The following is a 13,682-nucleotide window of genomic DNA, read 5'->3' as shown; positions in this document are numbered from 1 at the left end:
TAATTTTATTAATTATTTAATTTAAAAAAACAGCCCCCTCCTCCTCGATTCTCATAGGTAGCACCTATGCGCCGCCAAAAAGCGCCAAAAATTAGTTCGACTTTGCCGGCTTTAAAAAGCCGGCGGACCAGGAGCCAAGAGGAGGTTTGGCGTGGAGGTGCCAGAGGCCCAGGAGGAGCTGCCCCATCCCCTCGAGAAGGATGCACTGCATCTGGAGGAAGGCACGAAGTTTTTTGGAGGATCCAGAACTGGAGGAAGGAGTTTCTGTGGACTAAACTGGAGCAACTGGCTCACCCGAACCTTGGCCCTAATCTGGAAGAGGGCATCTTACAGCCACGTCATCCCATCGGATGCCATTCGACCCAGTGGCGACACCAACGAGGATGCACCCGATCCGGAACCCGATCAGGAAACTTGGCCTGAAAGCGCCAGAGGCCCAGGAGGAGCTGCCCCATCCCCTCGAGAAGGATGCACTGCATCTGGAGGAAGGCACGAAGTTTTTTGGAGGATCCAGAACTGGAGGAAGGAGTTTCTGTGGACTAGACTGGAGCAACTGGTTCACCCGAACCTTGGCCCTAATCTGGAAGAGGGCATCTTACAACCACGTCATCCCATCGGATGCCATTCGGGGATGCCCGAACCTTGGCCCTAATCTGGAAGAGGGCATCTTACAACCACGTCATCCCATCGGATGCCATTCGACCCAGTGGCGACACCAACGAGGATGCACCCGATCCGGAACCCGATCAGGAAACTTGGCCTGAAAGCGCCAGAGGCCCAGGAGGAGCTGCCCCATCCCCTCGAGAAGGATGCACTGCATCTGGAGGAAGGCACCAAGTTTTTTGGAGGATCCAGAACTGGAGGAAGGAGTTTCTGTGGACTAGACTGGAGCAACTGGCTCACCCGAACCTTGGCCCTCATCTGGAAGAGGGCATCTTACAGCCACGTCATACCATCGGATGCAATTCGAACCAGTGGCGACACCAACGAGGATGCACCCGATCCGGAACCCGATCAGGAAACTTGGCCTGAAAGTGCCAGAGGCTTAGAAAGAGCTGCCCCATCCCCTCGAGAAGGATGCACTGCATCTGGAGGAAGGCACGAAGTTTTTTGGAGGATCCAGAACTGGAGGAAGGAGTTTCTGTGGACTAAACTGGAGCAACTGGCTCACCCGAACCTTGGCCCTAATCTGGAAGAGGGCATCTTACAGCCACGTCATCCCATCGGATGCCATTCGACCCAGTGGCGACACCAACGAGGATGCACCCGATCCGGAACCCGATCAGGAAACTTGGCCTGAAAGCGCCAGAGGCCCAGGAGGAGCTGCCCCATCCCCTCGAGAAGGATGCACTGCATCTGGAGGAAGGCACGAAGTTTTTTGGAGGATCCAGAAATGGAGGAACGAGTTTCTGTGGACTAGACTGGAGCAACTGGCTCACCCGAACCTTGGCCCTGATCTGGAAAAGGGTGCATTTTACAGCCACGTCATCCCATCGGATGCCATTCGACCCAGTGGCGACACCAACGAGGATGCACCCGATCAGGAAACTTGGCCTGAAAGCGCCAGAGGCCCAGGAGGAGCTGCCCCATCCTCTCGAGAAGGATGAACTGCATCTGAAGGAAGGCAACAAGTTTTTTGGAGGATCCAGAACTGGAGGAAGGAGTTTCTGTGGACTAGACTGGAGCAACTGGCTTACCCGAACCTTGGCCCTGATCTGGAAGAGGGCATCTTACAGCCACGTCATCCCATCGGATGCAATTCGACCCAGTGGCGACACCAATGAGGATGTACCTGATCCGGAACCCGATCAGGAAACTTGGCCTGAAAGTGCCAGAGGCTTAGAAAGAGCTGCCCCATCCTCCCGAGAAGGATGCACTGGATCTGGAGGAAGAGGCACCAAGCTTCTTGGAGGATGGAGTTTCTGGGGACTAGACTAGAGCAACTGGCTCATCCGAACCTTGGCCCTGATCTGGAAGAGGTGCATCTTAAAGCCACGTCATCCCATCGGATTAAATTTTTAAATTTAATTTTATTATTAATTTAATTTTATTAATTATTTAATTTAAAAAAACAGCCCCCTCCTCCTCGATTCTCATAGGTAGCACCTAAGCGCCGGCAAAAAGCGCCAAAAATTAGTTCGACTTTGCCGGCTTTAAAAAGCCGGCGGACCAAGAGCCAAGAGGAGGTTTGGCGTGGAGGTGCCAGATGCCCAGGAGGAGCTGCCCCATCCTCTCGAGAAGGATGCACTGGATCTGGAGGAAGAGGCACCAAGTTTTTTGGAGGATCCAGAACTGGAGGAAGGAGTTTCTGTGGACTAGACTGGAGCAACTGGCTCACCCGAACCTTGGCCCTCATCTGGAAGAGGGCATCTTATAGCCACGTCATCCCATCGGATGCCATTCGACCCAGTGGCGACACCAACGAGGATGCACCCGATCCGGAACCCGATCAGGAAACTTGGCCTGAAAGCGCCAGAGGCCCAGGAGGAGCTGCCCCATCCCCTCGAGAAGGATGCACTGCATCTGGAGGAAGGCACGAAGTTTTTTGGAGGATCCAGAACTGTAGGAAGGAGTTTCTGTGGACTAGACTGGAGCAACTGGTTCACCCGAACCTTGGCCCTAATCTGGAAGAGGGCATCTTACAACCACGTCATCCCATCGGATGCCATTCGGGGATGCCCGAACCTTGGCCCTAATCTGGAAGAGGGCATCTTACAACCACGTCATCCCATCGGATGCCATTCGACCCAGTGGCGACACCAACGAGGATGCACCCGATCAGGAAACTTGGCCTGAAAGCGCCAGAGGCCCAGGAGGAGCTGCCCCATCCTCTCGAGAAGGATGAACTGCATCTGAAGGAAGGCAACAAGTTTTTTGGAGGATCCAGAACTGGAGGAAGGAGTTTCTGTGGACTAGACTGGAGCAACTGGCTTACCCGAACCTTGGCCCTGATCTGGAAGAGGGCATCTTACAGCCACGTCATACCATCGGATGCCATTCGACCCAGTGGCGACACCAACGAGGATGCACCCGATCCGGAACCCGATCAGGAAACTTGGCCTGAAAGTGCCAGAGGCTTAGAAAGAGCTGCCCCATCCCCTCGAGAAGGATGCACTGCATCTGAAGGAAGGCACGAAGTTTTTTGGAGGATCCAGAACTGGAGGAAGGAGTTTCTGTGGACTAAACTGGAGCAACTGGCTCACCCGAACCTTGGCCCTAATCTGGAAGAGGGCATCTTACAGCCACGTCATCCCATCGGATGCCATTCGACCCAGTGGCGACACCAACGAGGATGCACCCGATCCGGAACCCGATCAGGAAACTTGGCCTGAAAGCGCCAGAGGCCCAGGAGGAGCTGCCCCATCCCCTCGAGAAGGATGCACTGCATCTGGAGGAAGGCACGAAGTTTTTTGGAGGATCCAGAAATGGAGGAACGAGTTTCTGTGGACTAGACTGGAGCAACTGGCTCACCCGAACCTTGGCCCTGATCTGGAAAAGGGTGCATTTTACAGCCACGTCATCCCATCGGATGCCATTCGACCCAGTGGCGACACCAACGAGGATGCACCCGATCCGGAACCCGATCAGGAAACTTGGCCTGAAAGTGCCAGAGGCTTAGAAAGAGCTGCCCCATCCTCCCGAGAAGGATGCACTGGATCTGGAGGAAGAGGCACCAAGCTTCTTGGAGGATGGAGTTTCTGGGGACTAGACTAGAGCAACTGGCTCATCCGAACCTTGGCCCTGATCTGGAAGAGGTGCATCTTAAAGCCACGTCATCCCATCGGATTAAATTTTTAAATTTAATTTTATTAATTATTTAATTTAAAAAAACAGCCCCCTCCTCCTCGATTCTCATAGGTAGCACCTAAGCGCCGGCAAAAAGCGCCAAAAATTAGTTCGACTTTGCCGGCTTTAAAAAGCCGGCGGACCAGGAGCCAAGAGGAGGTTTGGCGTGGAGGTGCCAGAGGCCCAGGAGGAGCTGCCCCATCCCCTCGAGAAGGATGCACTGCATCTGGAGGAAGGCACGAAGTTTTTTGGAGGATCCAGAACTGGAGGAAGGAGTTTCTGTGGACTAAACTGGAGCAACTGGCTCACCCGAACCTTGGCCCTAATCTGGAAGAGGGCATCTTACAGCCACGTCATCCCATCGGATGCCATTCGACCCAGTGGCGACACCAACGAGGATGCACCCGATCCGGAACCCGATCAGGAAACTTGGCCTGAAAGCGCCAGAGGCCCAGGAGGAGCTGCCCCATCCCCTCGAGAAGGATGCACTGCATCTGGAGGAAGGCACGAAGTTTTTTGGAGGATCCAGAACTGGAGGAAGGAGTTTCTGTGGACTAGACTGGAGCAACTGGTTCACCCGAACCTTGGCCCTAATCTGGAAGAGGGCATCTTACAACCACGTCATCCCATCGGATGCCATTCGAGGATGCCCGAACCTTGGCCCTAATCTGGAAGAGGGCATCTTACAACCACGTCATCCCATCGGATGCCATTCGACCCAGTGGCGACACCAACGAGGATGCACCCGATCCGGAACCCGATCAGGAAACTTGGCCTGAAAGCGCCAGAGGCCCAGGAGGAGCTGCCCCATCCCCTCGAGAAGGATGCACTGCATCTGGAGGAAGGCACCAAGTTTTTTGGAGGATCCAGAACTGGAGGAAGGAGTTTCTGTGGACTAGACTGGAGCAACTGGCTCACCCGAACCTTGGCCCTCATCTGGAAGAGGGCATCTTACAGCCACGTCATACCATCGGATGCAATTCGAACCAGTGGCGACACCAACGAGGATGCACCCGATCCGGAACCCGATCAGGAAACTTGGCCTGAAAGTGCCAGAGGCTTAGAAAGAGCTGCCCCATCCCCTCGAGAAGGATGCACTGCATCTGGAGGAAGGCACCAAGTTTTTTGGAGGATCCAGAACTGGAGGAAGGAGTTTCTGTGGACTAGACTGGAGCAACTGGCTTACCCGAACCTTGGCCCTGATCTGGAAAAGGGTGCATTTTACAGCCACGTCATCCCATCGGATGCCATTCGACCCAGTGGCGACACCAACGAGGATGCACCCGATCAGGAAACTTGGCCTGAAAGCGCCAGAGGCCCAGGAGGAGCTGCCCCATCCTCTCGAGAAGGATGAACTGCATCTGAAGGAAGGCAACAAGTTTTTTGGAGGATTCAGAACTGGAGGAAGGAGTTTCTGTGGACTAGACTGGAGCAACTGGCTTACCCGAACCTTGGCCCTGATCTGGAAGAGGGCATCTTACAGCCACGTCATCCCATCGGATGCAATTCGACCCAGTGGCGACACCAATGAGGATGTACCTGATCCGGAACCCGATCAGGAAACTTGGCCTGAAAGTGCCAGAGGCTTAGAAAGAGCTGCCCCATCCTCCCGAGAAGGATGCACTGGATCTGGAGGAAGAGGCACCAAGCTTCTTGGAGGATGGAGTTTCTGGGGACTAGACTAGAGCAACTGGCTCATCCGAACCTTGGCCCTGATCTGGAAGAGGTGCATCTTAAAGCCACGTCATCCCATCGGATTAAATTTTTAAATTTAATTTTATTAATTATTTAATTTAAAAAAACAGCCCCCTCCTCCTCGATTCTCATAGGTAGCACCTAAGCGCCGGCAAAAAGCGCCAAAAATTAGTTCGACTTTGCCGGCTTTAAAAAGCCGGCGGACCAAGAGCCAAGAGGAGGTTTGGCGTGGAGGTGCCAGATGTCCAGGAGGAGCTGCCCCATCCTCTCGAGAAGGATACACTGGATCTGGAGGAAGAGGCACCAAGTTTTTTGGAGGATCCAGAACTGGAGGAAGGAGTTTCTGTGGACTAGACTGGAGCAACTGGCTCACCCGAACCTTGGCCCTAATCTGGAAGAGGGCATCTTACAGCCACGTCATCCCATCGGATGCCATTCGACCCAGTGGCGACACCAACGAGGATGCACCCGATCAGGAAACTTGGCCTGAAAGCGCCAGAGGCCCAGGAGGAGCTGCCCCATCCTTTCGAGAAGGATGCACTGCATCTGGAGGAAGGCACCAAGTTTTTTGGAGGATCCAGAAATGGAGGAAGGAGTTTCTGTGGACTAGACTGGAGCAACTGGCTCACCCGAACCTTGCCCTCATCTGGAAGAGGGCATCTTACAGCCACGTCATCCCATCGGATGCAATTCGACCCAGTGGCGACACCAATGAGGATGTACCTGATCCGGAACCCGATCAGGAAACTTGGCCTGAAAGTGCCAGAGGCTTAGAAAGAGCTGCCCCATCCTCCCGAGAAGGATGCACTGGATCTGGAGGAAGAGGCACCAAGCTTCTTGGAGGATGGAGTTTCTGGGGACTAGACTAGAGCAACTGGCTCATCCGAACCTTGGCCCTGATCTGGAAGAGGTGCATCTTAAAGCCACGTCATCCCATCGGATTAAATTTTTAAATTTAATTTTATTATTAATTTAATTTTATTAATTATTTAATTTAAAAAAACAGCCCCCTCCTCCTCGATTCTCATAGGTAGCACCTAAGCGCCGGCAAAAAGCGCCAAAAATTAGTTCGACTTTGCCGGCTTTAAAAAGCCGGCGGACCAGGAGCCAAGAGGAGGTTTGGCGTGAAGGTGCCAGAGGCCCAGGAGGAGCTGCCCCATCCCCTCGAGAAGGATGCACTGCATCTGGAGGAAGGCACGAAGTTTTTTGGAGGATCCAGAACTGGAGGAAGGAGTTTCTGTGGACTAGACTGGAGCAACTGGCTCACGCGAACCTTGGCCCTAATCTGGAAGAGGGCATCTTACAGCCACGTCATCCCATCGGATGCCATTCGACCCAGTGGCGACACCAACAAGGATGCACCCGATCCGGAACCCGATCAGGAAACTTGGCCTGAAAGCGCCAGAGGCCCAGGAGGAGCTGCCCCATCCCCTCGAGAAGGATGCACTGCATCTGGAGGAAGGCACCAAGTTTTTTGGAGGATCCAGAACTGGAGAAAGGAGTTTCTGTGGATTAGACTGGAGCAACTGGCTCACCCGAACCTTGGCCCTGATCTGGAAGAGGGCATCTTATAGCCACGTCATCCCATCGGATGCCATTCGACCCAGTGGCGACACCAACGAGGATGCACCCGATCCGGAACCCGATCAGGAAACTTGGCCTGAAAGCGCCAGAGGCCCAGGAGGAGCTGCCCCATCCTCTCGAGAAGGATGCACTGCATCTGGAGGAAGGCACCAAGTTTTTTGGAGGATCCAGAACTGGAGGAAGGAGTTTCTGTGGACTAGACTGGAGCAACTGGCTCACCCGAACCTTGGCCCTCATCTGGAAGAGGGCATCTTACAGCCACGTCATACCATCGGATGCAATTCGAACCAGTGGCGACACCAACGAGGATGCACCCGATCCGGAACCCGATCAGGAAACTTGGCCTGAAAGTGCCAGAGGCTTAGAAAGAGCTGCCCCATCCTCCCGAGAAGGATGCACTGGATCTGGAGGAAGAGGCACCAAGCTTCTTGGAGGATGGAGTTTCTGGGGACTAGACTAGAGCAACTGGCTCATCCGAACCTTGGCCCTGATCTGGAAGAGGTGCATCTTAAAGCCACGTCATCCCATCGGATTAAATTTTTAAATTTAATTTTATTAATTATTTAATTTAAAAAAACAGCCCCCTCCTCCTCGATTCTCATAGGTAGCACCTAAGCGCCGGCAAAAAGCGCCAAAAATTAGTTCAACTTTGCCGGCTTTAAAAAGCCGGCGGACCAGGAGCCAAGAGGAGGTTTGGCGTGGAGGTGCCAGAGGCCCAGGAGGAGCTGCCCCATCCCCTCGAGAAGGATGCACTGCATCTGGAGGAAGGCACCAAGTTTTTTGGAGGATCCAGAAATGGAGGAAGGAGTTTCTGTGGACTAGACTGGAGCAACTGGCTCACCCGAACCTTGCCCTCATCTGGAAGAGGGCATCTTACAGCCACGTCATCCCATCGGATGCAATTCGACCCAGTGGCGACACCAATGAGGATGTACCTGATCCGGAACCCGATCAGGAAACTTGGCCTGAAAGTGCCAGAGGCTTAGAAAGAGCTGCCCCATCCTCCCGAGAAGGATGCACTGGATCTGGAGGAAGAGGCACCAAGCTTCTTGGAGGATGGAGTTTCTGGGGACTAGACTAGAGCAACTGGCTCATCCGAACCTTGGCCCTGATCTGGAAGAGGTGCATCTTAAAGCCACGTCATCCCATCGGATTAAATTTTTAAATTTAATTTTATTAATTATTTAATTTAAAAAAACAGCCCCCTCCTCCTCGATTCTCATAGGTAGCACCTAAGCGCCGGCAAAAAGCGCCAAAAATTAGTTCAACTTTGCCGGCTTTAAAAAGCCGGCGGACCAGGAGCCAAGAGGAGGTTTGGCGTGGAGGTGCCAGAGGCCCAGGAGGAGCTGCCCCATCCCCTCGAGAAGGATGCACTGCATCTGGAGGAAGGCACGAAGTTTTTTGGAGGATCCAGAACTGGAGAAAGGAGTTTCTGTGGATTAGACTGGAGCAACTGGCTCACCCGAACCTTGGCCCTAATCTGGAAGAGGGCATCTTACAGCCACGTCATCCCATCGGATGCAATTCGACCCAGTGGCGTTAACGACGGAACCGGCATGGCTTGCCCATCATCCAGCGGCCGGAGAACACCAGTCCAGGGTAAGTCCAGAATTTATTATTTAATTTTAAACAAGAAAGCAAAGCTAACTTCGGGCGGAGCCGAAGTTTATATACCCTTGCAGTTAAAACCGGATATATATCGCAAACATCGGATATAGTGGGCCGATCCTTATGATTACATCACATTAAAACTAATTAACTAAAATAAAAAATCTAAAAAAAGTCCCAAACTTCTATCTTCAAAAATACGAAAGTTGGTATTTCTACCAAGTACCATTTCCGATAGTTCAGTTATATGGCAGCTATAGGATATAGTCGGCCGATCCTAATGAAATTTGGTAGGTTGGATCGACAGGCCAAAAATATAATCTGTACCAAGTTTCAGCTTTCTATCTTTAAAAACACGAAAGTTGGGTCATTTCCGATCGTTCAGTTATATGGCAGCTATAAGATATAGTCGGCCGATCCTTATGAAATTTGGCATGTCGTAATGGTTTGCCAAAAATAGCTCTCGTGTCAAATTTGAACTCTCTAACTTTAAAAACACCAAAGTTATACCATTTCCGATCAATCAGTTATATGGCAGCTATAGGATATAGTCGGCCGATCCCGGCCGTTCCGACTTATATACTGCGTGCAAAGGAAAGAAGGGTGTGTGCAAAGTTTCAAGACGATAGCTTCAAAACTGAGAGACTAGTTCGCGTAGAAACGGACAGACAGACAGACAGACGGACAGACGGACAGACGGACAGACGGACATGCTCATATCAACTCAGGAGGTGATCCTGATCAAGAATATATATACTTTATAGGGTCGGAGATGTCTCCTTCACTGCGTTGCACACTTTTGGACAAAATTATAATACCCTCTGCAAGGGTATAAAAACAGCGCCCTCCTAGTTTTCCTAATTTTTTGATTTTTTCCAGGGAAAAAACTCTTGAAGGTTGGAGTTTCTTGGGACTAGACTGGAGCAATTGGCTCACTTGAACCTTGAACTTTTGCCCTGATCTGGAAGAGGGCATCTTACATCCACGTCATCCCATCAGATGCAATTCGACCCAGTGGCGGCAACGACGGAACCGGCATGACTTGCCCATCATCCTCCAGCGGCCGGAGAAGACCAGTCCAGGGTAAGTCCAGAATTTTTTATTTAATTTTAAAAAACAGCGACCTTCTCGTTTTCCTAATTTTTCGATTTTTTTCAAGGGGTACCCCCATAAAATTGTGGGATTTTCCAATTTCCCCACTTTTGCTCCTTCCGATGGCAAACCCAGCAGCTACTTTCCTTATTCAAAACATTGGTTAAATATCGTTTTGAAATTTTTCGAATTTTTTCCAGGAAGCCTCTTTTCTTATCCAAAACATTGCTTTAATATGTTAAGAAGATGGAGTCCATAGATTTAGAAGTCGCACGCCCTCAAGAAAATAAGACGTTTTTACTAAAAATTTATTAAGAAACGTGAAACCAAACAAGGCCGAAAGAAAAACGCTAATCTTAAGTAACCAAATTGCCAAAAAACAGTACGTGAGTGCATGGACACGGGAAGGGACTGTGACCACATCTTCAGGGTCCACCTCCACACTATCCGCCCTTGGGCTTGGCCAGTTCGATGAGGCGCGGCGAGGCCTTGGCCTTAAGAGCCGCCGGGGAGATGGCGAACGGATTCTCCCGGATGTGCGTGTTCTCAAACTCTTTGGGCTCCGCCAGCTCCTTGATGCGATTGGTGGGCTTGTACTTGAGAGCATTCGGGGCAATGCCGAAGGGATTCTCTTTGACGTCTGCCAGTCCCTGGTTGGCATCGCGTGTGGTGAGCGGCTCGGACATCTCCTTGATCCTGGCACTCGCTGTGGGTTAATCAAAGTCATTATCTACTCTACCTCGTAAAGTATACTGGCCGGGATACTCACGTTTGTATTTGAGGGCGTTCGGGGACACCTTCTCCGGAGATTCGTTTATGTGAACGTTCTCCCGTTGAACTGGCTGGGAAATCTCATTCAGCCGCTTCGAGGCCTTGTAGTTCTTCATCTCGGGGGTAAGCTCCCAATTGCGCTTCACCTCCTCGTGGAAAGCCCTCGGGGTCGAGAGCTTCTTCAATCGGGCTCGATCGCTCGTGCCCGTCTTGCGCTCCTGATGATTTGCAGGATTTTGGGTTAACAGATTTTTATACAGTGGAATCCCAAACTACACTTACTGGTTTCGGTGGCGACGGCACCTTTTTTGGATTGGCCAACTTTTGAATATATTGGTCGTGCTTTGCCAGTACCTTTTCCGACTTCTTCTTCTTCTTTTTACTGTTAATTTTAAATAAAAAATTAAGTAAATTAAATAATAAAATAAATGATAAACATACGGCTTGGTAAGCGGTTGGATGTTGGCCAGCCGACTGTACAGGGACATGTAGCTGTAGCGAAGCCACCGGTTGAGGATCGATTCGCCGATCTTGTCCCCGTTGTGGACAGCCGCCCGACGCCGCTGGAGCAGCCGGCGGACAGGGGGCAGGGCAAGCTGCTCGGTGCGGGTGTGGGACTGGGCGTCGCAGGGGCGCACCATCTCGATCGTTTTGCTGAAGAGGCAGGCGCACTTGGGCACGAAGCGGCAGGTGCGACGGTTGGGAACTGCCATCTCCATCAGGCGGCGCCGCTTCACGAACATCCGCTCGTGGCGCCGGCTAAGCTTCTCCAGCTCCTTGCCAATGTCTCGCACAAAGCACTCGCCATCGTAGGGAATGGGGTCTGCGACGCGACAACAGTCGGGACGCACTGCATCCTTTAGTTTCAGGCAGGTTGTTAGCTCGGGGCTAAGGTCGCACTTCAGTCTTTGGATGGTCATTTTAGAAATTTCCGAATTTTGTTCGCGTGTCTCTGGACCAATCTACTAATTTTTTATTTTATTCTTTTTTTTTGGGTTTTTATACTTTTAACTTTATAAAACCATTGAGTATCTGTCCGAATGGAAACCTACGTTCGTGTGGCAACTGCCAGTTACATTTCAATACACCGAAGTCTCTGACAACACTAGAAAGGGCTACTCCCAAGCGGAAATGAAACAATGGGGTGTAAAGTTTTTATTTATTTTTTATTGACAGTATTCATAAAAATACTGAGAGTATGCTCCAAGTTCACATCATTACAAGTAATAGTTTTGTTTGGGGTTTGTATTCCTCTGTCTTTTTTGCAAGTTGTTCTTTAGTTTCTGTTTTCTGTGTGTTTGTATCTGCCATTATTGTATACCTGCTATTTTTGTTCAATCTCCTCACATATACACAAATCCTAGCTCTTGATTTAGCAATTTTTGATCCGTAATCTCGCTTTCCCAACTGGTTTGATTTTATACTTTTTTACAATGCTTTTCCCATACACTTAAGTTGGTTCGAAAGATTCTTTTTGGTATTTTGGTAATGTTCTTGACTCGTTTTGGTTAACTTCTTGCAATTGGAATTCGGCCCTTTTGGCCGGCATTCATTGTCGATTTTAGACAAACAAAATAACGTTTAAACGAAAGAGGTAAGCATAATTTTAATAATAATTTGTTATACACTCACATCGAACTTATGCAATACACTCATACATATACAAATATGTACTATAAATTTGAATTTAGCATTTACTAGGTAATTTCTTTTTTTTATTTTTCGTTTTGACAAAAATTTTGCTAATTTGAATTTACGTTATGGTTTATTCCCTTCTTTGTGTTTAATTGGTAGAAAATCCCACTTAGCTCTCCGGATGTGTCCACAAAGATATTCCACATCCGATCGATTTCATTATTTACAAAAAAGTTTACACCAAATTAAATAATGGGCTTCCATCAATTTTTTTTTCATTCAAATTTCGGTGTTTTCCTTTGGGTTTCTTTACATTTAAACCAGTATTTAGTAAATTTTCTTTGCATATCGTCATATCGTATACATTTTTCCTTACAAATATTTATTCCGAATTCACCCAAATTACTTTTGCCAAAAGTATTTTTTTTTTAATTTCCTTAAGTTTTTGATCCTTTAGATTTATTTTTGACACGCTAAATATATAATATATGTATATGGATTACCAAAAGGTTTGCTGTTTCTTTTTTGTTATATACATATACGATTTTGTGGTTCACATAATTTACACATAGTTTCATTCCCTAGATTTTTCAATTTTCTGAATTAATTTTTCAATTTTGACGCTCTTTATTCGGTTTTTAGATATGCCTCGAATCTGTTGTTGAATTTTTGTCTTCATTTTGATACTTTTTGTATGCCTTGTGGTTACATTTGTTTACCAGTGCTTGGTTATTTAATTTTTCCTTAAATCATCCTTTAGTTTGGTCCCTGAAGCTGTGTTGAGTTTAGATATACGATTCCTTTGGCTCGTCGGTAGTAGTTTCGGCCATTATTGATTTTGGTTCGGAATTGTCCAAAAGTGTTAAGTGGGTTCGAGCCGAAAAACAATTCCCGAAAGTCATGAGAGTCAACTTAAGTAAAAAGTAAAAAACCAAAAACCGTAAATTAAAAGTTTCAATTGCATTTTTTTCCTCTTGTTCTTGTTTTTTATAACTATTATTATTGTTGTTGTTGGTTGCATCTGTTGAGTGCCAATTGGTATTGCAATCTTGCATGTGAAAATGGAGCAAATATTGGCCGTGTTAGAAGACCCAGGGACTGGCTCCAGGCGCCTATCAGGGCCAATATTTACTTTGGGCTATTGTTCAGTTTATAGATTAATTCTGTTGTCTGTCAATTATAACTATTGCATATAATGGTATTTAATATCTGTTGCAATCGTTAGAATGTGCTTAGTTTAATATTCATATTTTCCATCTTAAGTTCTGCGTTTTTTTATCGGGATGTTGGGGGTGTGTGAACAGAAAGCCTCCTGCGGTGATGAAGTCAAAATAAAAACAAACAAAATTTAACTAAAATATTTTGTTTTATTAATAAACGTTTAATCCGTAAATATATTGTATATATCTTGTTGTTTTGCGTTTAAAACATAATAAGTAAATAATAAGAATAACGAAAATTATCAACTTAAACTAGTTATGTGTGTGTTTCTGTGTATATTTAATAACAAT

At 48.4% G+C, this 13,682-nt stretch overlaps 2 protein-coding genes and 1 long non-coding RNA gene across 3 annotated transcripts in view; 1 reads left to right on the top strand and 2 right to left on the bottom strand.

Annotated features, from left to right (window-relative positions):
* Window positions 1-8,324: 8,324 nt before the first annotated feature.
* LOC138926607 (uncharacterized) lies at window positions 8,325-10,302 on the top strand. The gene is made up of 3 exons (XR_011443188.1): window positions 8,325-8,664; window positions 9,553-9,756; window positions 9,833-10,302. It is a non-coding gene; the product is annotated as an uncharacterized lncRNA (long non-coding RNA).
* On the bottom strand, window positions 10,060-11,456 carry Theg (Testicular haploid expressed gene). The gene is made up of 4 exons (XM_017247247.3): window positions 10,978-11,456; window positions 10,819-10,918; window positions 10,535-10,754; window positions 10,060-10,471 (listed from the first exon to the last, which is right to left on the bottom strand). The coding sequence occupies exons 1-4, from the start codon at window positions 11,454-11,456 to the stop codon at window positions 10,209-10,211; spliced, it is 1,062 nt and encodes a 353-aa protein (XP_017102736.1). The 3' UTR covers window positions 10,060-10,208.
* Eip93F (Ecdysone-induced protein 93F) overlaps window positions 11,444-13,682 on the bottom strand; it is a 62,012-nt gene continuing 59,773 nt past the window's right edge. The window contains exon 7 of the transcript XR_011443186.1: window positions 11,444-13,483. The gene's annotated coding sequence lies outside the window, so the exon portion shown is untranslated. The remainder of the gene's footprint in view (window positions 13,484-13,682) is intronic.

Source organism: Drosophila bipectinata, chromosome 3R (genome assembly GCF_030179905.1).
Source record: "Drosophila bipectinata strain 14024-0381.07 chromosome 3R, DbipHiC1v2, whole genome shotgun sequence".
NCBI lineage: Eukaryota > Metazoa > Arthropoda > Insecta > Diptera > Drosophilidae > Drosophila > Drosophila bipectinata.
The sequence above is the reverse complement of the archived record's forward strand: the minus strand, read 5'-3'. Positions and strand labels throughout refer to the sequence as shown.

What these genes read in the sequence shown, in the direction of transcription:
- Theg (XM_017247247.3), bottom strand. Translation starts at nt 11,456, where the DNA reads ATGACCATCCAAAGACTGAAGTGCGACCTTAGCCCCGAGCTAACAACC. An exon ending in ATCCAACCGCTTACCAAGCC is followed by an intron (nt 10,919 to 10,977) that starts GTATGTTTATCA and finishes TAAAATTAACAG; the next exon opens with TAAAAAGAAGAAGAAGAAGT. An exon ending in GAACGCCCTCAAATACAAAC is followed by an intron (nt 10,472 to 10,534) that starts GTGAGTATCCCG and finishes ATTAACCCACAG; the next exon opens with CGAGTGCCAGGATCAAGGAG.